Genomic DNA, 27,231 nt, shown 5'->3' with positions numbered 1-27,231 from the left:
CCTACATCGCTGCTGCTCTTCCTCTTTCATCCCCCCAACCAAAGACACTTATGCTCACTTGCAAGAGCGACTTACTGCATCCATCTCCTACTTGCCCGCCCCGATCTTTCACCTTTCTTACTTTTCAATCGGACCTTCTCGAATACATCTTGCAGCACACCCGCTCGCACGGCTCAACTGCCCACCCTTCTCCCACACCAATTCCACCATCGTTCTCCATGCTTTGAAGACTGTGGCCACTACCCATCTTTCGTCGGTCAAAGCACACGCAGTTCTCCCCGAAAACCCAAAATCGAATTGTGGAGGCTCCTGGCCAATGCCGCCCGCAATGGCGCAAACTAGGTTGACTCAAGAGACAAAAGATACAATACTGGGCATGAAACTGACTATTGCCCGGTATCAAGACTGTAAAATTGTATACTGGGGGTCTGCTGTCAGAAATACACTGACATTTCTACCTACAGCTTCCGACTCTGACGATCCATACCTCCAAGCTACGAATCGTGGGAACAAACTCAAGCGCAAGGTGCATCACATGCAAGATGCACAATCAGGAAGAAACCCCGGGGCCAAGGCCTACAAGCGGGTGGGTTAAAATCTACGATGGCGCCTCTCCTGATTACGATGCTGACATTCTCCGCCAGACGATTGAGCATGCCGGCTACCGCAGAAATATACTTCGCCGAAACCCCAAGCGCTACGATGAAGACGGAGAAGAGCTTGAGGATGAGGACGAAGACGAGGAAGCTGATGCGCGAGCTGCGGAAGACAACCCATATGCTGACATTCATCTCGAAAGTAAGCAAATATTAGCTATCTCACCAGCTCAAGTGCTGATCATGGCAATCAATAGATCTACTCTTACCTCTGACGTCTCCTGCGAGCCTGCTGAACCATCCCTCACTTTCCGTCCCATATCTTTCGTCTACATTGACAGATATGGCGCAACATGCTTGTGAATTGGTGCAAAGAGAGAGGAAGACTTTGAACAACGCCAAGCAACTGTTGAAGAAGCTGCGAGGAGACGAAACGTGGATACCTTGCGGTTCACTCTATTCCAAAAACGATGAGGTATTGTTCAGCACAGAGCACCTATACAATGGTACCGCGTCAAATGGGATCCCGCAGGGTCCGAGAAGAGTCCACACACAAGAAAGAATGGTTAATGGCATCGGCAATGGCGACCGGCAATTGGGAACTCGAACTGGAGCGAAGCCCGGAACGGAGCTCGCCAATGCCAATGAATCGCGCGAAGACACCACTGAGGAAGACAGCATCGACGCAATCGAGGCAGCGGCCTATGGCGCCCTACACCCCAGCCCACCTAATCAAGCACAAGAAGAGGAGGTCACGAAGGTGAACGTCCTACCGGACCTTGAGATGACAGGTGCCAATAGCAAGTTATCCGAAGGTCAAGGAGCCAAGCCAGAGGACTCCGAAGAGTTGGAAAGGTGTCTTGAGGACGACATTGTGGACATAGTGGGTCCTGAAGCTTCGATCACAGGCCCAGCCGAATTAGAAGATACGCTGGACACAGATGTGGGATCTGGCCGAAACTCAGGGCACAGTGGCAACAATGACCACACCGTAACACGGGCCAGCCCACTTACAGACGGTCCTATCCCTGCCGCAGCAGACATTCCCACTAACGGAGACACCGCCCTAGCCACAGAAAACACAGGAGACGAAGTCATGGAGGACGGTATCGATGCCGACGACGAAACGAAACCCTCCCCTCGCCGCATGCGAACCCGCGCCCAAGCCCAAGCAGCCAACTCTCCGGCAACCACCACCCGCACCGCTTCTCCCTCCTCCTCCATCCCCCCACCAATCCACCCTCTCTTCATAATTCCCCCCTCCGCCATCCCCTCCTGCGACATCGGCCTCCCGCCCGCCGAAGCCGAGGAAACGCGCCGCATGCTAATCCTTTACGTGCAAAAACAAGAAGAAGTGTGCCGCGGCGCTAAGAAACTGCATGAGGGTTTGTTAAAAGCAGATCGGCAGAGGATGACGGTTTTAAAGTGGTGTAAGGCGGAGGGACATGTGGGGGAGATGAGCGACGGGGAAGATTGGTATGATAAAGAGGAGTGGGGACTGGAGGAGGGGCTGAGGAAGGGCCATAATGATGATGAGGATGAGGGCGCGGTACAGGGCAAGAAGACCAGGGGGAGGAGGGCGTAAGGGTTTATGAAGGAAATGGAGTCATCTACGACATGATACCCAGTATTGAGAAAGCGCCGTAGCTGCAATATCAAGAAGTTTCAAAATCGCTTGAAAATGATCCATGCGGAGAAAGGGTTAGGAGCTCTCATCAGTCGTCTTCACTGTCACTACCAAAAATGGCCCTAAAAATCTCGTCACCAGGCCTCTCCTTCTCAATCGCCTCATTCCTCTCCGGATCCACCACGACTTCTTCCTTGCCCTGACCCCCTCCCATCTCCTCCCCACCACCCTCGTCCTCAACCTTCACCGCCACACTCCTCATCCCACCTCCACTCATCCTCAACTCATCCATATCCCTCTTCCCAACCAATTCCAACCGCTTCTGCGGCATCGCAGTTGAATGCATTGGTGGCGGTGCTCCATTCCCTTGCTCAGGGGCCACGTCTCCAGGATCTACTTGTACGTGCGCAGGAGGCTTGATGTTGAAGCGTTTACACAGCAACCGCGTAGGGTAGAAGTTCTCCACGGAGCGAGTGAGAGGCCCGTACATACCCACGGTGGCCGCTTCTTCAGCGGGTGTCTTCGCTTTAGCAGTAGGTTGTGTGAGTAGTTGTGAATCTCCCGGTGCATCTGTAGAGCCTTCCAATTTGATGTTGTCAGATGCGAGCTTCGGAGCTGAGGATGAGGATGTGAAACGCGAAGCCATGATGCCGGTCACAGGCTTGAAAATCTGCGCCGCGTGCGCGAATTCGTGCATTTCGTGGACCCAGTCATCGTTACTGGCGCCCGGGGCTCGATTGGGCAGGGTTCCTTCTGGGCGTAGGCTCGCGCAAATTTCGAGGTATAGACGGTAGCGAGAGCGCTTGGCGGGGTCTTCGGCGTAGGGCATCCAGCCTGCTGTTCCTCGGCTGAGGGCCGTAAGGGCGGTTTCTTTGGCTAAGGACGGGATGAGCGAGGAGAGTGTTCTTGGGTGAGATGAGGACAGGTGAGCGTCTGCTTCGCCTAAGGCAGGGGGAAGGTTGGGGTTGTTGGTTGCGGAAGCGATGCGGGCACGGGCATTGGGGTTGAGGTAGTCGAATACTGATTTGCCTGGAAGAAGGCTTTCGCCAAGAAGGGCAGCGCGAGATTTGGGGGAGAGCTTCGAGGCGACGGCGATGGTGGCTGGAGACTGATAGACTGATTGGGCTGAGGCGGATGCTTTAACGTTGGAGGACGTCTTGGAAGACTTCCAGTCTGGGGGGATCTTGGGAGGAGGGTATTTGCCTTCTTGTGGGAGGATTGAGGAAAAAGGATCTAAAGTGCTGGAGAGAACGAAGCCATCCAAAGGTAGACGGCCATCGTGGCATCCTCGAAAACCCGCACTAGCTTTCCCTGCAACAGCTTTCTTGGAGATGAAGACGGGTTTGCTGTTGAGCAACGGATTGGCTGAAGATCTACTGGCTTCGAGCTTCTTCTTTTTCTTCTTGTCGCCTCCTATGATACGATTGTAGGATATCGAGGGGCCCATCTGATAAGGATCCTCGTCGTCAGAGCCATTGTCGTTGAGAACACCCATGCCGAATCCACCTTTGCGTTCTGGCTTTTTCTTTTTGGTCTTACAACTATTCTTGGGAGCTCCGAACGCTGTACTTTCTTCCTCGTCGTCACTGGCCGGGTCTGTAGGTTTAGTCATCCCAGCGACATCTCTGCTCTCTGAAAGCCTTCCGTCACCTTCAAAGCCCAGGCCTTTGCGGTCACTCTTTCTGATAAAGGATATCATACGCGAATTCTCTGGCGCAAAAAGGTGAGTCTGTTGATCTGACCCACCACCCGGCTCCTGGTCCTCCTCTAGCCTTGCTTTTCTCCTGACCTTTGGTCCCACACCCTGCCCCTCGCGCCAGCCCATCTTCTTCAACAATTTTACACCCATCGTCTCCCCGCTAGTCTTCAGGATGTCCATGAACGTATCATCTTGCGATCGTTCTCCCGCTGTAGATGCAAGCCCTGCGAAGGAATCCGTAGTTTGTACCTTTCTGGCCTCTTCAGCCTCCGCCATGTCTTCCTCGTCCATAAAGTCTTGCGGTCTTTGCTGAACCGCAGGGGCATCTTTTTTCCGGGTTGTCCGAGACGAGACAAAGGTGGAAGGCGTCCATCCTTCCTTGGATCCAACGGTATTGAAGTATCTATGTGTCCGACGTCAGTGAGGCTTCTTCTCAATGCTTTTGGGCCATTTGCGGCTTACCCAGCACTGAATCCACCTGTGAAGGCGCCGTGCAGCCTTTTCCTTCCTTGCTCGTCTGTGACCTCTTGCTTCCACACGGGCACGTAAGTACCGTCATCGCGAATATCTGGATCCAGAGGTGGAAGTGGAGTACCGTATATGACGTATGGCGACTGTTGAGCAGTAAGGTCTGCTTCGAAGGTCGCACGCGATCGCTTGTAGGCCATGGTGATGAATGTGAGGCATGCTCGAGATTGTGCAAAATTGTTGAAGTCTAGACTTCCGCTTTAGATTGATAGAGAATGTAGTACGCACATGAACATTTTAAAGGAAGTGGCCGTGTGCTACTCCAACCTCACAACGGCGAAATATACAAGTAAGTTTATTCCCAAAAGATACTAGTACTAGTACGGCGGAGCTGGCAAAACTGAAGTTTGAAGGGGAAGGGTGAAGCCAAGCCTCGGTGCCAAGCCTCGTCTCGCCAAGCCTCAGGGATCGCGAGTGAGGCTGGCGTGCGGGTTAGACTTTAGACTGACCTGACCTGCCAATTCTGCCGCAGAGTATGCAGTACTTTTTAGTATTGACAAGCATGATTCCATCTTTCTCCATAAGACATGAAGAGAAATTAATATCTTATACCTGACTGCTGAATATTCAGTGACGAGGCATAACTCTATTGATGACCATACGTTCTTGAACTTCAAAAGGATTGTCTTAATCCTGCCCCCGGAGCTGCCCCTCTATCCCCCTCGGCCATACTCCGTACCCTGCAGGCCGCGTTGTCCAAGTTGATATCTACCTCTAACCACCCCAACCCTACGCGACTTCTTCCTAGCATTCTTGTACTGACCAAGTCTTGAGACTTCACTGAAACTCTGGCAGCTTCGACATCTGATCATAACCAAGCGCAGTCAGTCGCATCCACGTCTAGTCGCTTACGGCAAGGGAGCTTCTCGGTCTACTAGCTTGCTACTCGTATTCTCCAACGACGCTGCCTCTTGACCAAAGAGACGGCATACTCACACCCATCCAAGAGACCAATTCTTCATAGAAGTAGTGGCATCTCCATCCTCTGGCAGTCACCGAAGCGGTAGTGAGGTAGCTGCCTCAGGAGGCTTAAGTCTCTAAGCTACTGGACGTTCACATATCAACTTTCCCCGAACACGATTCCCTCGAGAGAATCGATGTCGGCTGCCTCAACGGCTTCTCCCTCTGTGGTGCGCAGCTCTTCACGAAATCAACCCTCATACAATTCTCCCACAACAGATCGACCTCACAGGACGACTTCTACGGCTACCAAACCTTCAACAGGGTCCACTGGACCTTTGCGATCAAACTCGCAATCTCAATCATATTCCCGTCCCACGACGGCCTCCGATCAGGCTTCTCTCGCTGGTGTCGCTCGGAAAGATCATGAGACCACCAACCTAGCTAGGCCTTCGATTCCTCGCCGCAGCTCTTCTCGAGAGCGATCTTATGCTGCCCCACCGCCTCAGCGAACCGAGTCTACTCGGGACTCTCGCAGAACTTCTTCGAGACCAAGTCAATCGCGCAACACCTCAAGGATGTCTACCGCTACTGCGGTAGCCAGCAGCGATGGCGTGACAGCTGTTTCAACACCCACTGCTGCCAGAATCCAGTCCGCTGCTGCCTCTGGAAGCACTACACCTCTGAAGAGGAGGACAACACTTGCTGCGCAAACAGGACAATGGTCTTTAGGCAAAACTATAGGAGCAGGGAGCATGGGCAAAGTAAAGCTGGCTAAGAATTTAGAGTCTGGAGAGCAGGTTGCTGTCAAGATCGTGCCCCGGCAATCAACGGACGAGCATCGCAATGATCGAGATCGTGAACGTGCAGATCATTCCAAGGAAGTCAGGACTGCCAGGGAAGCAGCTATCGTCACTTTGCTCAACCACCCATACATCTGCGCGATGCGAGATGTTGTGCGCACAGATTACCATTGGTACATGCTGTTTGAGTACGTGAACGGCGGTCAAATGCTGGACTATATCATCTCTCATGGCAGGTTAAAGGAAAAGCAGGCTAGAAAGTTTGGTCGGCAAATAGCAAGTGCCCTTGACTATTGCCATCGGAATAGCATCGTTCACAGAGACTTGAAAATCGAGAATATCTTGATAAGCAAGACGGGGGATATCAAGATTATCGATTTCGGTTTGAGCAATCTGTTCTCACCAAGGAGCCATCTCAAGACGTTCTGTGGTAGTTTGTATTTCGCTGCGCCGGAACTGCTGCAAGCAAGGCAATACACAGGCCCTGAAGTGGACATCTGGAGTTTCGGTATCGTCCTATATGTGCTGGTTTGTGGGAAAGTGCCTTTCGATGATCAGAGTATGCCACAGCTGCATGCGAAGATAAAGAAAGGTGTGGTCGACTACCCAACGTGGCTTTCCCCAGGTAAGCGGGCGAACTCTTCAGCATTGTTTCGATCTGGTTACTAAATACCGTTTAGAATGCAAAAACCTCATTTCCAGAATGCTTGTGACAGATCCGAAACAACGAGCCAGTCTTGGCGAGATACTGAACCATCCGTGGATCACTAAAGGCTTCAATTCACCTCCTGAAAATTACCTTCCTCCGAGAGAGCCTCTACAGTTGCCTCTAGATCCGCAAATAATTGAGAAAATGCATGGGTTCGACTTTGGCGAACCCGACTTCATCGAACGTGAGCTAACAAAAGTTTTGGGCTCTGAGGAGTACCAGAATGCTGTAAGACACAATGCCCGAGAGCACGCTGTCCATGCTATGGGCAGTGAAAAGAAACGGGGTGTCTTCGACTTCTACAAGCGGCGAAGTTCCGTCACAAGTCGAGAAACTCTGCCAAATGCGTCTTCTGACGCAGTGCAGCTTGGTTCAGACCCCGTCAACGCTTTCAGTCCCCTCATATCAATCTACTACTTGGTCAGAGAGAAGAAAGAAAGGGAACGTATAGAAGCTAACCCTGGAGCACTGAGCATGCCCATGTCTCCAGGCGAGAAGCCCCTAAAGATCCCCGACCTACCTGCACCCGAAGCAGCATACACCAACGCTTCGGCTTACGAGATGCCTGGTGAGAAGACCACGGGTGGCCGCTCGAGAGCACGGTCGAGGACACATGGAGAAGAAGACGTGACAGAAGGCATGAAGAAAGTCAATCTCAATGTACCTCCCGGTGTACCTCCAGCCATCGTGACGCCAGGCCATGAACAGCAGCCCGCCAAAAAAGAGAGCGCTGCCGTTGGACTTCTTCGAAGATTCAGCACGCGGCGGTCAAAGGAGCCCAGATCAGAAGCCCAGCACTCTCCGTCAGTGCAGGTGCAGCCACCTACGGATACATCCACGACGCCAAGGAAAAGCTTCAGTGTGCGGAGAGCTCGTAATAGAGAGCCAACCCCAACGACAATGCTCCACCCCGGCGGTAGCACACCTCATCAAGCTGAGCTGCTAACGCCCCCAGGCACGCTAGAAGCAAGATCGAGGACGAAAAATACCTTGGATCGATCCACGAGCGTCAATTCTGCTGAGTACCGAAAGCGGCAATCGCACCGAGGGGTATCTGAAGGGCAAGGCTCGATTCCGGCCATCGAGCCTCCCTTGACGAGTGGCTCTGAGAGGTCTAGCATCAGCGGTCACAAACCGAAAGCAAGTGAGCCTCCGCCAATCGACCAGAAGAGTGTTCTTAACGCTCGGGCTGCGACCACACGCACCAAGTCTCTTGGTCACGCGCGACGTGAAAGCATACAAGCTAGACGCGCTCTAAGACAAGAAGCCCACGAGGCTAATGTACCAGAAGAACCGGACCAAGAATTGGCAGCAGGCGCTGATAGTCCCAACAAGAGTCTTGAGAACATGAAACCAGTCTACCTCAAAGGTCTCTTCAGCGTCTCCACCACAAGCAACAAACCTCTGCCCGTCATCCGCATGGATATCGTCCGTGTACTCAAGCAACTAGGAGTACAATACACTGACATCAAAGGCGGATTCAGCTGCCGCCACGCTCCCAGCATTGATCTCAATCGCGGCCCTGACAATAGCCCTCCAAGCCCGGAACTTCCATCTGGCAACAGACGGCGAATCAGCTTCGCCGGTGGCTTGAGAAGCGGCGAACGCAACGAAGAAGCGTCAGAGAAGCCTGCGCACATCCCCCGCAACCCATCGCGCAAGCACCCAGCCCCTGATACCTCATTCACAGCCTCTGACGAATCAGATGATAGCGCAATTGGAGTTGGTGGCGCTCGACGACGTTCTCAAGCGGGCGAGAGAACGCCGGCCGGGGAAACGACGACGCATGTGGAAAGTGAGGTTGGCGGGAACATGGTGGTAAAGTTTGAGATATTCATAGTGAAAGTGCCACTGTTTAGTTTGCATGGGATCCAGTTCAAGAAGGTGGCTGGGGGGACGTGGCATTACAAGAACATGGCAACGCAGATTTTGGAGGCTTTAAGGTTGTGAGGGCGCGGATTGTGGAAGGGGTTGACGGACATGCTCACCCGAACGGAGGGATAAGAAATCCAACTTTCTTGGTGGTTTTGCGTACATCTCTTCTCCCATGAGGCTTTATCGAGCGACGACGGTTATTCAGGCAGCGGCATTGTTACGAGTCTCCTTTTTTGGATGGACGGCTCACGGCTTGGCTCAATACTTTGTATACCTTCGCTTCCGCCGACGGGATAGGGTCGGCGGCGTTGCACAGCCAACAATAAAACCTTTCAATCGAGACATGACCATCGTAAGATACCACTTTTCCGGCACGTTGCCCGTGTCGTCTGCTTCCGAGCTGCCAGACCCGTTAGCTGTGCCCTTGCCACTACGTCTTTACCGCCCGTTTACACACCCGTCTTATGGAGTCGAACATCTTTCAGATTGATCAATGTAAGCTTCAGTAGAAGTGGATGACATGGTGATCTAGAAGTACGGATTTCCTACCCCCTCCTATCTACTCTACTGCCCACTCACTTCTGCGCCTGGACGACTCCAGCTTGGTTCGCCTGCGCCATGATGCGCTTCTTGTACGCCTTTACGTCCCCGGGAAACGGCTCCACGCTCCCACCATCACACACCCACAGGCTCGAGCACACGTTCTGCAACATCGTCACATCGTGACTGACCATGAGCACGCCTCCTTGGAACGCCCTCAGCGCACTCGACAGCGCATCCATGGCCTCGATGTCAAGGTGGTTGGACGGTTCGTCCAGAACGAGGATATGCGGATTCGTAAGGCTCAAGCACGCGAACGCAACTCGGGACTTCTGACCTCCGGACAGCAGGGCCATTTTCTGCAGGCCGGTGGTACCGGTGATGCCGAAAGCGCCCAAGTGGCGTCGGTATTCTTCGTCCTGTTTACCGGGATAGTTCTTCGCCATGAAGCCGACGGCGCTGGCATTCATGTCAAGGGCGTCGACGTGGTGCTGGGCGAAGAAGCCGACTCGCAGACGAGGGTTTTGGGAAATGAGGCCGACCGAGGGCTGGAGTTGGCCGATGAGGAGTTTGAGGACGGTGGTTTTACCTGCGCCGTTGGGGCCGACGATGCCGATGCGGGAGTCGAGTTGGACGTCGAGGTCTATGTTTCTGAGGAGGGGTTTTTCGGGTGAGTAGCCGAAGGAGACACCGGTCATTTGTATGATAGGTGGCGAGAGCTTCTCCACCTCGGGGAACTTGAAGTGGACAGTGTACTCGCTTTCTGGGGCTTCAAGTATGGGCATCTTCTCGAGTTTCTTGATCCGAGACTGAGCTTCCGAAGACTTGGCGGCGTTGTAACGGAATTTGTCGATGAATGCTTGCAGATGGGCACGCTGGGCCATCTGGTTTTCATACTCGCGTTTGGCCGTCTTGCGGCGCTCTTCTTTGGTGGCGTAGAAGGAGTCGAAGTCCGCGCCTTTGTAATAGTCGAGGCGTTCAGAATGCTGGTGAACTATGTCGGTTGCTACTTCGTTCAAAAAGGCTCGGTCATGGGAGACGACGAGGAGGGTGCTTGGGTAAGATTGGAGATAGCTGGAGAGGAAGGTAATGGAGGGGACGTCCAACATATTGGACGGTTCTATGAAATTTCAGCCAGCTTCTTGGGGGGGATTAAGAGGTCGTTTACCGTCAAGGAGAAGCAGGTCTGGCTCGCAGAAGAGCGCTCTGGCCAACGCCAGTCTCATCCTCCAACCTCCAGAGAAGGTTTTGGTGGCATAATGCTGCCTTTCTTCCGAGAAGCCTAGACCTGCGAGTATGCTTGCAGCTCGAGACTCAGCCTTGTCCGATTCCATCTCAGAAAGCTTTGCGTGAATGTCGCTGAGCGTAGTGTCTAGACCTTCTCTGTGTCTGTCGAGCTTTTCGGCGTCTGTGGATGTATCTGCCATCGACGACCGTTCAGCCTCCAGCTCGGAAAGCTGCTTGCTGATTTTCTGGTGCTGCGTTAGCACATTTTCTGGTGTACGATGAGATGTCAAGTCTATACTTCTTGTTCACCCAAAAGATGTTTTCGCCATACATCCGCATCGAGGACTGCTTGCAGAGCGGGTGTGTCGTCTCCAGTAATCTGTACCGAGGACAAAGCGTTAGAACCCCAATTAGGCAGCATTGCACAAGTCTCGGGAGAAAAGGTACCTCCTGCTCAACGTGAAGTATAGAGATATGGGTAGGGATAGCGAGTTCTCTTCGACTTAAAGCTCGTAGCAGAGTACTCTTTCCGATACCGTTCTGACCCACCAGTCCGTAACGCCGGCCAAAGGCCATTGTGAGAGTGGTGTCAGTCAATATTCGCTTTCCACCAATAGAGACATCAACCCCATCCACTTTAATGTCTTTGCTCTTGGCCTGGTCATTCCCCAGCTGTAGAGGATTGACTGCCATGAAGAATTCCTCATACGACTGGGCTTCATCTGGCTGATCCAGTAATCGAGATGCTTCATATTCGACATTTTTCATGATCTTTCGATCTTGCTTTGCCTGGATCTTTTGTTCTGCCTTTTGAAGCTTCTTTTTGTCTACTCGGGACTCTACTTTTCTGCTGTTGGCAGACTCTAGGTCGACTATTCCACCGGCCAGTCCCAGGGTAGAAGAGATATTACGTTGGGATCCGACCTGGATAGCTTGGTCGAGCTTCCGAGTCTTTGGGGCCATTTGCCTCCGCTCGGGGTCGACGCCATTTGCGGCATTGAGCTTTGAGATGAACTTGTTCACCAGATTATGGACTGAGGCAGCATTCTGATCTGAGAAGTCTCCAGATGCAGATACTAGTAAAGCGGTGATGGTCTCAGCGGCTTCATCCAATGGCGACTGGGCGTGAGGATCTGACTCGACATTGTACAAGGTGGAAGCATGGTTCAGATATCCCTTAATGGCATGAGCATCAGCATCAGCACCCTATGTTTATCTCTCCTCTCTCCAAAAATTCCATGGATATATGGTGTAGCATGGATACGACTGACTGCAGCATACTCGGAGATGACTTGATCTATCCCCGGGATTTGCGCCTTAATTTCCGCTTCCATTTTCGTTGTTCGCTGGCAATAATGGCCGGTCACCGATGGAAAGTGGAAAAGGAAAGTAGAAAGTGGAAAGTGAATTTGTTGTTTCCGTCAGCGTGCGTCCTGGACACCAGGAAGAAGCTTGTGGCGGCTGCAAGATGGCAGGCTGATAGGCTGGTAGCCGTTGGCGACAACACCGTGGTTGCAGGGTACATCAAGTAGGTACCTTAGGAAGAATCACACACAGACAATAAAGCCAAAAAAGCGAAATGAAGTAATATCAAATTCCTACAACTTCACCAGCCTCTGAATCTACCGACCGTACTTTAACCTACAAGATACAAGGCAGGTATTTTGAACAGGGGTTAAGGTAGCTAGCTAGCTAGCTGTACCTATTTTAGGCCTTTGACTTTGAGACATGAAAGGGTCCAAAAGCTGATGTCCAATCAACACGTCGCTAATCAATTATCGATCATTAATCAAATGTCGCGTGGAGAAAGACGCCTTCCAAATAAATGAAAGGGAATGCAATGCACGCCGTCGCTAATCAGCCAATGGAGAGCTTCCCAAGAAATGCATGGTGAGATGCATCTTCGATGGCATCATACGAGGTCGAGAACGTGGGTTAAACTTGTCTCTCGATCTGCCGACGATCATCTTGTCTTGTCATTCACCCTCTCCACCTTCCACGGTCCAAATCCCCGAACTTCTCACCAGTCAGCACGATTTTCTTGGATTGAGCACTCACTCCCCTTTTTATTTACTTTATTTCTAGCATGACTTGTAGACTCAGCTGTTAGCTATATTCATTCCCTACGAGCAAGGAACCAGGATAGCAGAGTGAGGGCAAGTAGGTACTCTACAATACTTTAGTCTCATTGCCAAGAATTGCGCCTCTCGGTCCTAATGGTCGCGAATACATCCCCATGTCTCCTGCCGCAACAAAATCCTGGGAATTCTGGCAATCCTGGGAGATCGACCGTTGGTTGCATGCCCTTCGCCCCACTGATTTTCACTCAGTGCTGATTCTGGCAATCACCAATCTCGACGGGGTGCAGCGTGCAACGCCAATCGACCCATACGGCATCAGCCTTGCGGGCCAGAGCGAGCTCTGACAAAGCGTTCGGCCTCTCAGAGCTCAGGGCAGCCAAGGGCACAGACGATCTGGTGTTCATAAGGATGAAACCTCGTGCCAAGTGCTAAGTCGTTTGGACTCGTACTCGTCGAACGCCGTAATACCTACCTAAAAGATAAAAGGCATCACAAAACCAGGCCCAACATCGTACTTGCAGCAGCGAGCAAATCTTGCAGCTCACCGGTGTGATTTGATAGGATCCAGCGGGCAATCTTGCCCTGTAGTACATAACTTCCGTAATGTCCCTTCAACTTTTTACCCCGCCATGCTTGCCGGGCAAATGAATCAAGTTTGCTACAGATTTGCTTACAGATCTGAGACCCAAACACACTCATGGCTGATACGGCACACCCACGGGTGGACCGACTTGTGCCTAAGGTACATAAGGTACATAACATGTAATTGCCTTTTTCTTAAGCGACCAAAAGGCCCTTCGTCCTGTAATCCGCAAGGTACTAACGCACAACTTCTGAACCCCCAACCTGGTCTCGGCTTCCCTCTAAAGTCCTTCGATCGCTCGTGATTGGGGGCACCTGGGAATGTTCAACAGGATTCTCTTTCTCATTCGCCCTCCCCTCTCCCGGAAAGGTGCCGCGCAGCTGAAGCGGCATTATTCTTGTTGTCATCCTTTAAAGCCTTTTAAAGCCTTTAAAGGCGGTACGCCTAGGTCCACCCCTGGTCTGCTGCAGTTCGGGCTGAGGTTTTGGGTTAGTAAAAAAGCGAAAAGAGTCCCCCGAAGAAAAGCGTCCCTTTAAATGATGCCTCGTATCCTTCAAATCCTAACGCTCAACCGTTGCTGATTCCCTTTCAAACTCCATGGAAACGCCTTTTCCAAATTCCAGGTACTGAAGCCAAATTCATAGGAGCTGCGCGCATATGGAGATGGGGGAACAGGGGAGGAAGGGAAGCTCGCAAGAATTGTACGAATTAGGCTCAGTCTACCTCTATAAGTATCAGATTTACACGCCTATCCGATGGAATGACACAGCGCCGCCTACCCCATTAGCATTATGTGGGGCATTGCAAGAGAACGGGTGCAGACATGAGGGTGTGCTGTCAAGATATTACTCTCACCTTCTTTTTGCTCCGACAAGTAGTTAGAAGAATTAATAAACAAAGTAGTCATAGACTTGCAGTACCTTAGACTTTAACGCACGAAATTCGTAGAGACGGTGATTGGGTCTGTCGAAAATGTTTACTTACCGGGATCTTCGTTACGCATTTCGTAGGCTGATGTTCCTAAGCCTGAACACAACCAACACTTCCACTACACCGACGCTCAATTGTTTTCCAGTAGCCAGTCAGGCTGGAATTCATGCTGTGGATGAATCCTCGAGTCTGCATCTCTCTCAACTAATTCTCCTGCCGACTTCTACTTTCATTGACTTCCAACACGCCCATATCCAACACCCTAACTTCAATTCATACGCCCTCCGACCCAGATCAATTCCGGATGACTTCACGAATCCTAGGACCCACAAATACTTTATCGAGGTTCTAATGTGCTAAGGCGTACATTTCATGGTCGCTGTAGACGTCGGCGAACGTCGGTGATGGAGACAGTCCCATCGGTAATGCTTCCTACCCCGTCGTGTGCCTTTCTGTCTGTGCCAATTCTCGAGACTCTCCGCGCAATGCTTTGCTCGCTCTGCATCAAAACGTAGCGTATTGTCTAAGAAGATATAAAGTCACCCATCTATGCTCAACAGCTAACAAAGTGTCTATGAACAGCTGTGTGCAACGGGTACTGTGGGCGTCGCAGCCGTCGGTTTCGCTTTTGGCCATCCGCAACATTCGGCCGCTGCAAGACCGACATCGAACAAGAGGAGAACTATATCTAGAGCTGGCTTGGATGACTTTCAACCTCTTTCCAACACGCCAACAACACCATCAGCGCTGCCCCAGACTGCCCCTGCTCCATCCTCAAGACTTCGAAAGCGAACCTCTCTTGGCCGGCCCCTAACGTCGTCGAATAATCCAAGAGGCGGAACGAGAACGGTTGGCTCGACACCCGACACTAGGGTTGATGCCGAATTTGGGGGAGGGGAGACAGGGCATGCTTTGCTGCAAGAGCCTGAGCTTTCCACAGGCCACGGACCTTTTGCGTTCGAGTTCAAAGGCTCGGAGAATACTCCTCCTCCAAATTGGCTCAGGCGCATCTCGAGATCATCTCTCAAGGGTGGAAGTCCTACGCCCACCCCTCGGCCGCGCTCGCCGTCCATGTCCTACTCCAATGGTTCAACAGCACCGATTTTACCTAGCTTTGGTGAGCCATTGGCCGGCACATCATCACGAAATAAGCTAGTGAAGCGAAGCTCTTCACAAAGGGCCCTACATGGTTTCGACCGTAATGCTTTACATTCCACGCTTCGCAGGCCGGCCACCAGCCATCAAAGATCCGCAACGCTTCAGCAGCAGTTTTTGCAGGATCAAGAGACACGTCGACCGTCTTTGGGCGCCTCATCCATGTTGCTCAACGATCTTTCCGAGGATCATCATTCATACGACGAATCGTCGCAATTGTGGCAACCTTTCTTCAAGCCCCAACTTCCAGGAACAATCAAAGATGGTTCTTCACGGAAACGTAGTGCAAATGGAATGCTGAACCGGAGTGACACACCTAAGAGTATCGTTCCAGGCATCACCGAACTGCCTACTCTACTTCTGGCGACATCCATCAGTTCACGATCTTCAAACGAAGGCACCAATGGCCGTGCGTCGAATATCTCCGCTCTTAGCAGACCCTTCACTCCTGGCGGATTGAATGACTTCCCCTCTCCTGCAGTCGATCAGACAAAAGATGATGTCAATGCCACTCCCGAGCTCAAGCAAAGACGTTCATTTTCCATCAGTGAAATGTTTCCGTCACCGTCGCCCTCGACGTGGATGCCCCGCTTAGGCAGCCTTAAAAGAGGTAAAGGCTTTAGCAGGAACACCGCCGACAGGAGGGTCGTCTCTGCCCCACAAGCTTCCAAGACCCGTATAGGCGCCCCATTTATTCCGGTTCAGGGAGCTGTCGGAAGGCCGCCCACACCCACCAGCCGCCACTTTATGGAGAGTCAGACAAGTCCTTTCGAGGCGCACTCACGTCCTACCAGTGTCCAGCAGAGGGGTGCGTCTTCGCCGCTTCCACCGCTGAACCGTCTGTCCGCTTTCGAGGTTAATCTTCCAGGCACCAATCCCTCGTGCCCTACAACTCCGCAGCCAGAGGACCCGACTTCCCCGCGCGTCCCATCTGGGCATTCTTCTCTATCGACGTCATATCCCATGGGCCAAGCTATAACTAAGACCAGGGCTTACCGTTACTCATCGAATCCGTCAGAGCATGGCTCAACTCTTTTAGGATCGGACAACGAGAACAGCCGTCTGATGTCAGGCGACGAAGACGATATGGATTCTCGAAGCGGCACTATGTATGATTCTACGAGAACTGGTGCAACAGGTAGTAGTCATTCTGGCGTACGGAGGCCTCCTATCGAAAGGATATTCGACGAGTCCTCACTTCCCCAACTGCCTTCCAAGGATAAATTAATAACGTTGCAGGATCTGCTGGCACACGAGTCATTCGTGCACACTGATCAAAGGGGGCATCGTGCTGTTGAGGAGGAGCAGGATGTGTCGACGCCCGTTCGAGATACTGCTTTATGCAAGGACGATGATAGCTCCACTCCCATGCATGAAACCAGCAAAATTTCTTCTGACGTTTCTCCATCTCCGCCCATCGCTCAGATGGAGCCCAGAACGTCAGGTCCTTCTGCTCGAGATATGGAGATCGACCAAGAAGACGAGTTGTGGTCTTTTGATCCAACGGATGACTTGCATAAAGCGGGTAATGGTGCAAGTTTCCCATCACCAAGCGAAGGGAGTAAAACCTCCTTGGCCCATCCCGGTGGAGACCTATATGGCAGACGAGAGTCTCCACCTAACGATCGATTAGAGATGCCGTCGAAGTCGAACATCTTTGAGTGGTCAGAACCTCCCACGACGGATAAAGACACTTTGGAAGGAGAATCGCCTCGGCCAAAGACAGTTCATGGCAGACAGGGCATAGATATGCGCGGGAGTCGTCCAACTGGACGTCGGGGTCTCAGTGCTCTACATCTGCGGAGCCAAAGCGTCCCTGTCCCGAAAGATACGGGGAGTTATCGCAATGGCAATAATCCACCCAAGCTTCTGGGCAACAAAGGTCCCAGCGAGGATTGGGATGGCGATTTCGACTTTGACGAGCCTTCTCGTGGTCCCAAACAAGCAACAACCAGCACCGATTACATACACCCCAGCCTTTCTTCTGGTATGCTCGTTCCTCGTGCCATTCTAGAGAGACAAGCCAGCGTCCACGGGCAGTTCGGTCAGGTCAAAGAGTTGACTCTGCTTGTGGAGGAGCTAAAGCGGCTTCAACAACAAGCTAGCGGTCAGGGCATTATGGAGGGTCAATCTATTGAGCTATGGAAGGAGGCAGAGGGTATCATTAATCTCGCCACATTGGATGATGAGAAGGAGCTATTTCCGCCACGATCTCCTCACTCTCCGAGTTTTGACTTCGATCTGTTCGACGAAGACTCTCCTCGGAGTCGACGGAGATCAGGGCTCTCGCCTTCCAAAGAGGACCGGATGAGTTTAGTGGATGAATCCTCCGGTTCACAGCCCTCGTCAAGACGGTCATCAGAACTTCCAAAACTCGAGTCATCACCGCCGACCTCCAGGCCGCGCAAGGAGTCGTCGGCCAAAGCCAAGTCTGTCCTTGAGACTATCCATCAACAGCGCAGACATTACGAGCCGGAACTCCTCGACGCGAAGCTCGCTCAGAAGAAGCTTCCTTTCGACACCACTTCCCTCAAAGACCTTGTCACACGAGCCGGCGTTGTCACTCGGGCTCTGAAAGAAATAGTCCGCCGAGCCGAGAATGGTCCAGAGACACCGGATTCTCGACCCACCACACCTAGAGATCCGCCTTACACTCAGATGTTTCAACAAGCTCCTCCCACACCTACGATCACCAAAAGTCCTCGCGTCACGCAGAGTCCTAGAAGCCCTAGAAGCCAAAGAGGCAGTCCTTTCCTGGGGGGAAGCATTGCTGGCAATGATAATGACATCAACGGACATATGAAAATCATGACAGTTGTCTGAGCAGGCTGGATCATTGTATTAACGCCAGCCCTTGGCCTTGCGGCACCGTTAAAGATGCCCCAAAACCATCGCTTCAATTCTTGTACCATACCATGTAATCTCGCATAGAACTCGTTCCTTTTAACACTCCTCACAGCATTTTAGCGACCTCGGATACGCATAATTCAGCGAATACACAGCGCAGCGGCGTCTAGCGCATGAGGCTATTGCTACTACTTCATTGTTACAGGACGTTTCTATCAAGCGTCTTCTTTCTTCGATTCTTCAATTCACGCTGCTTTCATTTTTGCATGAGAGACGGGATTACGGGACGACACAAAAGTATAGGTATGAATATGGTTGTCGAACATGTGTGTCCGATGACTGGATCACGGGGAGGAACTTTTAATAAGAGGTGCTAGCATGCATTGTGGGCGGCAGACGGCGAAAAGTCGAGGATATGACGGAAGACCATTGTACAAAGGGCAGGCAGGCATATCAGACGAAATCCAAGATGTGCTGTATCATGCCTGCGCACTGAGTGAAACCTGACACTTCCGACCCTCCTGCACACCGACTCCGCTCCCGATCCCACTCCCTCCTTGTGCGATCGCTACAGCACAAGCGTCTCCCCACACACACACACACCATCTGTTCCAACACCGAACCCTTCAACCCACGCAAGGACGAACATCCCCTTTTCCTTCCTTCAAACAAACCAACCCCATCCCTCCATCTCCCCCACCACCCCACCCCAACCCAACCCAATCGCCTCTCCAACCCCTTCCTTCCTTCCTTCCTTCCTTCCTTCCTTCCGCCATGACACTCCCGCCCCTCTTTCACCATCCCCCTCTTTCACCATCCTCCTCTTTCACCATCCCCCTCTTTCACCATCCTATCTTCTTCCCCCCCGCCACCACCACCCCTTTCACGGCGCCACACCCACAATCGTCGCATCTGCACCCGACCAGGACCGCCCGCTCCGACACTTCTATCCATTCCTGGGCTGAAGTGGGAGCATCGTTGCTTTTCGATCGATCGATCTATCTATTTCTCGGTCTATATATCTATCTATCTATCTATCCATGGCAGTCTAGGCTCCATTGCTGGGGGGGGGGGGCCGTTCTTCTTCTTCGTCTTCTCCTTTTCCTTCTTCTCCTTCTTCTTCTTCGTCTTCTTCTTCTTCTTCTTCGTCTTCTTCTTCTTCTTCTTCTTCTTCTCCTTCTTCTTCTTCTTCTTCTTCTTCTTCTTCTTCTTCTTCTTCTTCTTCTTCTTCTTCTTCTTCTTCTTCTTCTTCTTCTTCTTCTTCTTCTTCTTCTTCTTCTTCTTCTTCTTCTTCTTCTTCTTCTTCTTCTTCTTCTTCTTCTTCTTCTTCTTCTTCTTCTTCTTCTTCTTCTTCTTCTTCTTCTCTCTTCTTCTTCTTCTTCTTCTTCCTTCTTCCCTGTGTTGTGGGCGAGCGATCGATCAAAGGAGAGAGAGAGAGAGGAGTGCTCAACTTCGTGCTTTCTGTCTGAGCCCGGCTGACGGTTTTGGATGGGTCGGTTGGTTCTACGGACGGACGGATTTGCATAGGGGGGGGACATGGGCCTGCCGACAGATCAGCGATGTCGGGATTGCATTCGGCTTTGTGATCATTTCGTCCACGTCGAGTGAGTAACTTCGATGAGTTCTACGGTAGGGTTTGCATTCTTGCCATTTCCACCTTGCTGCAGCGTCCATGTCAACGTTATCTATGTGCGTGAACGGTGACAAATGAAATCTCAATTCTTCAAACACAACAAGTTCACCGTTATTATGTTGTATCTCAGCTCTAAATATCTAACGCTGAAAAGGTAGAAGACCATGGGAATGCATGATAGTCTAGATGCGATCTCCAGAAAGCTCTGGAGAGCCAAAAAAACGGCGCCACCACCCCTTGGACCTGAGGACCAAGGACCACGCTTTCCTCCGCCGTCTAATCCATGAGTGCTGGATAGGAATGAGAAGCTTTTCAAGCGAGCTCTCTTCTCCCTACACCATTCATCAAACGCTTCGAAGCGTATGCCCGAACAGAAGGTTCAGATGTCTCCAATCACAGGCGTGAGGCTTCCAAAATCTTGTTTCACCCAAAGTTCATCAGATCATGCCCTGCGTAGAGTAACGAATTCTGCTCTTCAGGATCCTCCCTCATCTACTCTGGGGTTGCACTTTTCAATGCTGCATTCAAGCTCTGCTGCATTGGACTGGGGGATAGCTGAGCAACAGGCGGTATTACCGCCGGAGTACCAGCCACTCCAAGGCCTGGCGCTGCACGAGGTGGACTGTGCTTTGTTGGCGAGAGACCTGGCGATGAGGGCGCGTTGCTCTGTAGTGGTGGTTGGTGCGCAACTGGACTAGACGATGGCGGCTGCATTTTCTTCGATGCGGCGGCGGGCGATTGCTGCTTCGTGGGTGAGAAAGCGGGTGGTCCGGTTGCTGGAAGAGGTTGATTTGGGGAAGCACCATTCGTGTGAGGTGTCGGATGCTGTGGAGAATGATGATGCGGTGGGTTGTATAATGGAGGACTATTTTGAGGAGGGGACAAGGAGGGACCATTTTTGTCGGGCGAGGGGACATTGTGGGTTGAATGAGAGGCTGATGGGGTTTGACGATCGAAAGAATTAGTGAATGGGTTTTGAGATGGTGGAGGCGGGCCGTACGCCTCAGCATGCTGAGGTTGCTGGGTTGGTGTATAGCGTGCTGACCAGCCTACATTGTGAGGCTGATGGCTGCTTTGATAAGCTCCATTCGCGTCAAGCGATTGGAAAGCTTGTGGTGGAAGCTGGGGTACATATCCGTTATGTGGGGTTACATGGTTGTTATAGCCATTGGCGTATGCGGGAGGGCCAGGCGGTGATCTGAGACCTGGCGGAGGTGCATCTGGATACGCTCTCCTGGTAAAGAAGCTCTCCTCCTGGTTACCAGCGTAGATACTTTGCCGTGGAAGCTGACCTTGCGGAGATAACGTTGGACCATTCATTACGGCTGCATGCATGCCGTTCTGTCCGTTGTGAGGTGCGCGAGGGTTATGAGCGTTTGGACGATGGTGGTTGTTGCTGTCCACTACTGGCTTGAATTTCTTGGAAGGGGGCAATTGAGATCTCTCCTCGCTTGACTTGCGCTTCTTGTCCTCGTTCGTGGCCGAGATTTCCAGTTTCGGTTTCTGTTGGGGTGGTGAAGATGAAGATCCAATACGAAATTTGAGACTTGGGATCTTGGGCTTCTTCGCATCTTCTTCTCGGCGTTTACAATCTTGACAGATAAAATGGAAGTCGTCCTTTTCGGCATCTGTTTGAGAGATACCTAGGCATGCACTGTGTTGCCAGACATTGCATTTTTCACATGCTACGCTGTGAGAGCCATCGTCCTTGTAGATATCACGGTCAACGTCCTCAACTTCAAAAAGCTTGGAAGTCGTCACTTACGAGATTAGTGCCGTGCACTCCGCACTTTGAGCAATCGAAGACCCATTCGTCGTCTTCCGCTAGTGCTGCAAGCTCCTTCATCCTCTTTTCTATCTCCGTCTTCAGATGCCTCTCAGACTTCTTCGCCTCACCAGCTTCCACCTTCTTGTTCTCTTCCGAGAGATTGGCCAATTCCTCCTCTTGTAGGATACGCTTGTACTCTCTTTCCTTGAGTCGTTGTTCACGAGTCAACATGCGTGACTCTCGATCCTCCTCCATCCTCTTCTGCTTCTCCTGGTTCTGCTTCGCTGCAACAAGATCAGCCTTTCGCTTTCGCTCCGCTTCAGCAACTTCCTGCTCTTGTCGTTCCCTCTCCATCTTAGCTTCGAGCCTGCTAGATCGCTTGGCCGTAGCCAGCTTCTGCATATTCATCAGCTCCCGTTCTTGCTTCTGCTTTTTTCTGACCTGTGACTCTTCCGCCTTCTCAATAACCGGCCAGACTTCTTCCTTGATCCGTCGATAAAGATCCTTCTCATCTGGATCCCTGCTCTTCTGTATTGATTCCAAGAACTCCTGATATTGGCCAAGCGTAATAGCAATGCATTCCCACTTTCTCCCGCCAAAACCATCATCCGCTTCGTTCGCCCCAGCATCTCCAACCTCTGCCGGCGTATCATTGTCGGCATCATTCGCCGAATCTTCGGGTTCTATTGTCTTTCTCCGCTTGCTAGCTCTAGCAGCGGCTTTACCCTTCTTCGATTTCGATTTCGCTTTAGGGGCAGGAGGAGAAGGCGGTGGAGGATCGGTGCGGCGATATAGACGATTATCGTCGAGAACAAAGTAATAGCGCTCATGCTTATCATATCCAACTTCTTCAATACGCTAGATGCCGAGCTACCTTAGCTGAAGTATGTGAAGAAGGGCAAGGGCCATACCCATTGTGTTTGCTCACTGTCCTTCGCCTCAGGCATTCTCTCCCTCATTCGGTCGGCATTGATCAGGGTCCATTGTGAGAGTTGGACAAGCACTTTCAGCTTGAGGAAGACGTCAAATTCGGGGAACTTTCGGGGCTCCTCATCTATGCCGAAGGGGTTTCGGCTGGGTGCTTTTGCCACGTATTGGCGACGTGTGTATTCATCAAATATCTCTGGACTTTGAAAATATTATTAAAAGATACTTAGAAACTATTGGCAGTACTCACGTAAGACCTCTATGTGAAGACACATATTTCAGAAGTGCGAGTCCGATGTCTGATAAGACCTGGGAGGATTCTGGCTTGAGACATTCGGTCTCGAGGTCCTGAGTTAAGAACAGACTTAGCTTGAGATGTCTCAGACAGAGAACAGATGTTTGACAGCTCATGGAGCAAAGGGCGGCGGGGGTTTGGGAGAAGTACCTCGATGGTCAAATCTTCGTCAATTTTCACCGCCTTGCCGAAGATATAGATATATTGCATGAGGTTGGCCAACTCCCATGTGTTCCGAAGCTTGTCAAGCATGCTTAATTCTGGTGCAGGCTCCGAAAATTCCATCTCATCACGGTTACGCTTGCGGGAGCCCATGTTAACGGGGCCCTGGGGAGGTCTGTGAATTATAGAGTTCTGTTTCCAGGAGGGCAGACTCAGTCAGTATATGGTAAGATGACACCCGTGAATAGTCGATTAAGCAGTTCCGGGAAGCTATTGTCTATGGAGAGAAGCTCACAGAGCAAAGTCGGCGATGGTCACGAGTGATGTTGAATTGGCCTTGAATTTCAGCATCATCAAGGACGCGATGCGATTTAACGGCGGGAACGCTAGTGAGAAGCGCGCTACGGCAATCAGCCTTATCACTGTTCGAGGACTCTCCAATGGGCAATTGAGACAATCACTGAGCTCAATCTTGAGCGCTATTGACCAATATTGTAATTCACTCCTTCAGCTTCGGGATTGTCCTGTGCCAAGCGCATCAAGTGCACGCTGCCATAATGATATCTGTTATTTACTTGTACAGCCTCAGCAGAGCTGAGCAACACGAGATCTTAGAGTACAGGACAAGAGAAAGGCAGTGCACCACGGGCATGCATCATCCACAGAATCCCAACTTGCATACTAGATTGTTGAAAAACGCCAATGTCCTTGCTCCTTTCCAATTGAAAATGCTTTTGAAATCCTAATGATAAATCTCATCCCTTCAATCCAAAGCGCACCAGGGTATTTCTATGCATGTGAAAACCAGCCGTCCCTGATGCACGCATATGCTACAGGCCCAAAATCGTATCAGGGGTATATCTTCCGGGTATTCGTGAACTGTCATTCGTAATTGAAGAGGCGCAGGCATTACATTCCTTGACTGTTCGAGCTCTCGACCACATTGTCTGAGAGGTTGATGAGTAGCTGGGCAAGGCAGCGTTTCGTAGCGGCGTCATCACGAAGGACCGAAGAGAAGGTCGCATCCCGGAGAGGCTCGGGTAGACATTGACGGAGAGCCTCGCGTGCACGGGCATTGTCACTCAGTCTAGTGTACATTTAGCTGCTATGCGATTCCATTTTGTCAATGGAAGGACTGACCTGAGAAAACATCTAACGACGTGTTTCAAGAGCCGCACAGTTTGCTGTTCAACGAGCTGAGTGACCATATTACTAAGTACTGTGCCGACGGCGTAGAACCGCTCATAGGTGTGGCAAATGTACCCCAGTCCGGTATCGTCTAGAAGTATTTTTTGTACAATGAATATGGCAACGGTCTTGCTCAACTCCGAGCCAGTCTCCATGATCCGAAGGCACAGTGGTATGATTTCGGTGGTCAACAAGAAGTTGATCACTTCACTCGAGTCATTCTTGACTAAGGCACCGATAACGCCAAGGGATGTAAGACGGAGATACTCGAACGGTCTTGACTTTGATGTTGTGTTCAAGAATGGGTATAGGAAGAGAGGTATATGCGCTAGCACTGAGTTAGCCGCCACTCGGGCATGTGTGAACAGCATGTGCGTACCATTGAGGAACAGCCCACGGGTCTCGTTGTGCGAAGCTACGCACTGAAGCAGCGCAAGAGCGTTGCACACACGGTTTGAGGCGGCGGCTGTCAGTTGTGATGGGTTGAGTAGAGGGTAGACTGAGATGATCTCTTGGAGCAGAGAAGTCATGACACCTTATTGTTAAGTCAATAGCCATCTTTGGATCCACAACACTCAGCAACCTACCGAATGAATGCCATATGATTAGCGCTAACTCAGGCACCTGCTCTCTTTTCTTGCTCAACTCCATTAGCGCAGTCTCCCTCGAATTCCCATTTAACAGTTCCGCGACCCAGCCGAGAACCCTTCTGTTCTCCTCCATCCAGTTCCCCTCCGCCGAGTTGGGACCGCTGTTGTGGTCCATATTCATACCGTGCCCATTCGTACCACTGTTGTTGGCCCCCATACGGCTGTAGTGCTGGTGTTGCGCAACAGCCTGAGCATGTGCATGTTGGTGAGCAGCATGATGAGGATGCTGTTGTTGGTGATGACTTTGCTGCTGGTGGTGCCACGACGGCTCAGCTTGCGGGTACTGCTGCTGGTGAGAGAAGATATGCTGGGGATTGATCATTTTAAAGGTCGCCGAGTGATCCGGCGGAGAAGTGATGTAGTTTTGGTAAACCTTCAAGTACTATCTGGAGATGAGCATCGACAGAGATAGAACATCATCGGGACATGGGAAGCATCTGAGGTCCGAGGTAGCAATGAAGAGCTTCTACAACCCGAAGTTCATGCAGGTTTAATATCCCGCCTGTTGTTCGCAGGTCGTTCGTCGGTTGTTCGCAGAAGAAGCAAATAGCAAATAGAAAAGCTAGCAGCTGGTGACTGATAGCGAGAAAGTGAAGAAGCAAAAGCAAAGGAGAAACATTCACTATCGTGTGTCTAAGCAATACAAGGTCAAGTTGATACTGGTCCGTGCTTCGAAGTATTCTCCTTTCGGTCTAGCCAGAACGGCCGGACGACGCGCGAAAATTCTGAGAGATTTATGAAGAAACTCCTGAAGGTGGCACGATCGCCACTTTCTTCAGATGTATTGAACTTCATTGGAAAGCTTTGGAAAGCTTTGAGAGATTCCTAGCCGCAGTGTCGTGGTATTGGGCAATTTAATCAGATTCACGGCATTGAAATGCCTATCGATCAGAAATAAGCAATTACATCTGGATCAGACCTTCATTTGGTGTCCGGGGTTTGGTCAAGAGAAGAGCTTTCCGCCTCTAGTATTACTGGTGTTCTGCCATTCACGTGTGGGTGGACAACAGACAAATTGTACGGGTCATCTCAACCATGATCTCATACGACAAGAGTTATATAACTGTATTGCTATGCCTCACACTTAATGAGTCTTGACAGGAGGAGACGTGAACACTTTTTTGTAAAGCCTAGAGAAGATCCAGAGATCCAATTCATCTCTTTCAATCCAATAAATTCATGCCATCCCATCACTCCAGCGCTAAAACAGAAATCCATCCATTGTCCATCGCCCATCGTCCCTCGTCCATCATCCATCATCAGCCATGCATTACACACTCAACTCATCGGAACTCCATGGCCCCGAAGCAGCCACGATCGTTCAACCACGATAGCTCAAGCTGTTGGAACCTATTGTTGTTATTACTAGGTATATCAGCGTTTAGCCTTCTAGGCAAATCACCGGAAAAGCCACACTTACTGGTGACTATTCGAAGAATGGAAATAGATTCCATTGATAGTGCCCGCTACTTGGTTGAAGCAGATATAGTAAAACCCCTCGAAGCTCGCACCGTTAATCTCGCGCACACGATGATCTGGCACCAGGAATTTCTCTTTCCAGCGCATGAACATGTTTTCCCGGTTTGTGCTGTTTTTATAATGGAAGTCGGGCTTCTTGGCTTGCTTCGCAAGAGGCCGCCATGCAGGGAAGCGCGCCCAATGCTTCATATCCTCTTTGTCGCTGGCGCCCCAGTCTTCATGACGGGTCTGGAAGGTATACTTTGGGCCGATGATCTCTCCTTCGAAGAAAGTAGTGAGGGTAGCGTGTTCGGGTGTTAACCCTGCGATTATTCTTTAGTATAATTGCTTGTCCGACTGGGCCGAGACTGACCTTCAATCTTGAGATAGCCACAGACGAAAGACTCGCACATGTCAACGGTCTTGATGTCAACTTCCACGTTGTATTTTTGACTGTCAGACTGCTGTGTGCCACGGAATTTGCTGCCAGCGCGAAGCATAGAGGAGGTGTGTGTTTGAATCAACTGGTTGTGCGGTTAGTTAGCTTAGCGTTTATTCCAACATCATGCTTCAATGATACTCACTCGGTTGCTTTCTACACCAGAGCGTATCGAATAATAAAGGTCGAGGGCAGAAGACGTAGACGCAGATGGTTGAACGTGCTCCTCTTCCTTATCATCTGCATGCGGGCTCGATGGGCTTTCACCCAACAGGGAAGCCTCTGCTAGGTCCATTGTATTTGTTTGGTCGGATGTTTTGTCGTGCGCCGGGTCGATGGTGATATCCATGGCGTTTGGGCTCTCTGATTCGACAGGTACATCATCTTGTTGCCCCAACGCCCGTTCACTGAGTGTGCTGTCTAGAGCCGCCCGACCAAGACGGTCGAGTACTTCTACCCTCCATTGTCCTGGCCGATCTTCCTCAGGGGGGCATGTTGTGTGGGTTGACCTCTCCAGTAGTAAAGGAAGGTGATCCGTACTATCCCTGGGAGTCGGCATTGGGTACACGCATGGAGGGTCAATCTTTAAAATTAGACAGACCAAGGAATCA

At 51.2% G+C, this 27,231-nt stretch overlaps 9 protein-coding genes across 9 annotated transcripts; 3 read left to right on the top strand and 6 right to left on the bottom strand.

Moving 5' to 3' along the window:
- Positions 1-328: 328 nt before the first annotated feature.
- On the top strand, positions 329-2,181 carry HO133_002731 (uncharacterized protein; the record flags this gene model as incomplete). The annotated part of the gene is made up of 4 exons (XM_037293656.1): positions 329-407; positions 465-586; positions 645-798; positions 854-2,181. The coding sequence occupies 4 exons, from the start codon at positions 329-331 to the stop codon at positions 2,179-2,181; spliced, it is 1,683 nt and encodes a 560-aa protein (XP_037150485.1).
- Positions 2,182-2,311: 130 nt separating this feature from the next.
- Positions 2,312-4,590, bottom strand: HO133_002730 (uncharacterized protein; the record flags this gene model as incomplete). The annotated part of the gene is made up of 2 exons (XM_037293655.1): positions 2,312-4,325; positions 4,385-4,590. The coding sequence occupies 2 exons, from the start codon at positions 4,588-4,590 to the stop codon at positions 2,312-2,314; spliced, it is 2,220 nt and encodes a 739-aa protein (XP_037150484.1).
- A 957-nt stretch (positions 4,591-5,547) lies between these two features.
- Positions 5,548-8,812, top strand: HO133_002729 (uncharacterized protein; the record flags this gene model as incomplete). Its single annotated transcript, XM_037293654.1, has 2 exons — positions 5,548-6,778; positions 6,834-8,812. 2 exons carry the CDS (start codon positions 5,548-5,550, stop codon positions 8,810-8,812), a joined length of 3,210 nt encoding a protein of 1,069 aa, XP_037150483.1.
- Positions 8,813-9,312: 500 nt separating this feature from the next.
- On the bottom strand, positions 9,313-11,838 carry HO133_002728 (uncharacterized protein; the record flags this gene model as incomplete). Its single annotated transcript, XM_037293653.1, has 5 exons — positions 9,313-10,397; positions 10,446-10,749; positions 10,803-10,883; positions 10,952-11,680; positions 11,776-11,838. 5 exons carry the CDS (start codon positions 11,836-11,838, stop codon positions 9,313-9,315), a joined length of 2,262 nt encoding a protein of 753 aa, XP_037150482.1.
- A 2,664-nt stretch (positions 11,839-14,502) lies between these two features.
- HO133_002727 (uncharacterized protein) lies at positions 14,503-18,076 on the top strand (the record flags this gene model as incomplete). Its single annotated transcript, XM_037293652.1, has 2 exons — positions 14,503-14,520; positions 14,681-18,076. The coding sequence occupies 2 exons, from the start codon at positions 14,503-14,505 to the stop codon at positions 18,074-18,076; spliced, it is 3,414 nt and encodes a 1,137-aa protein (XP_037150481.1).
- Positions 18,077-19,148: 1,072 nt separating this feature from the next.
- On the bottom strand, positions 19,149-19,625 carry HO133_002726 (uncharacterized protein; the record flags this gene model as incomplete). Its single annotated transcript, XM_037293651.1, has 1 exon — positions 19,149-19,625. One exon carries the CDS (start codon positions 19,623-19,625, stop codon positions 19,149-19,151), a length of 477 nt encoding a protein of 158 aa, XP_037150480.1.
- A 600-nt stretch (positions 19,626-20,225) lies between these two features.
- Positions 20,226-23,038, bottom strand: HO133_002725 (uncharacterized protein; the record flags this gene model as incomplete). The annotated part of the gene is made up of 5 exons (XM_037293650.1): positions 20,226-21,440; positions 21,499-22,359; positions 22,413-22,629; positions 22,679-22,776; positions 22,874-23,038. 5 exons carry the CDS (start codon positions 23,036-23,038, stop codon positions 20,226-20,228), a joined length of 2,556 nt encoding a protein of 851 aa, XP_037150479.1.
- A 756-nt stretch (positions 23,039-23,794) lies between these two features.
- HO133_002724 (uncharacterized protein) lies at positions 23,795-25,045 on the bottom strand (the record flags this gene model as incomplete). Its single annotated transcript, XM_037293649.1, has 4 exons — positions 23,795-23,972; positions 24,026-24,401; positions 24,453-24,608; positions 24,661-25,045. 4 exons carry the CDS (start codon positions 25,043-25,045, stop codon positions 23,795-23,797), a joined length of 1,095 nt encoding a protein of 364 aa, XP_037150478.1.
- A 961-nt stretch (positions 25,046-26,006) lies between these two features.
- HO133_002723 (uncharacterized protein) lies at positions 26,007-27,179 on the bottom strand (the record flags this gene model as incomplete). The annotated part of the gene is made up of 4 exons (XM_037293648.1): positions 26,007-26,088; positions 26,144-26,504; positions 26,555-26,705; positions 26,766-27,179. The coding sequence occupies 4 exons, from the start codon at positions 27,177-27,179 to the stop codon at positions 26,007-26,009; spliced, it is 1,008 nt and encodes a 335-aa protein (XP_037150477.1).
- Positions 27,180-27,231: the final 52 nt, after the last annotated feature.

The sequence above is a fragment of the Letharia lupina genome (genome assembly GCF_014066315.1).
Source record: "Letharia lupina isolate WasteWater1 chromosome Unknown contig_15, whole genome shotgun sequence".
Taxonomy (NCBI): domain Eukaryota; kingdom Fungi; phylum Ascomycota; class Lecanoromycetes; order Lecanorales; family Parmeliaceae; genus Letharia; species Letharia lupina.
This window is presented reverse-complemented; position numbering and strand designations above follow the sequence as displayed.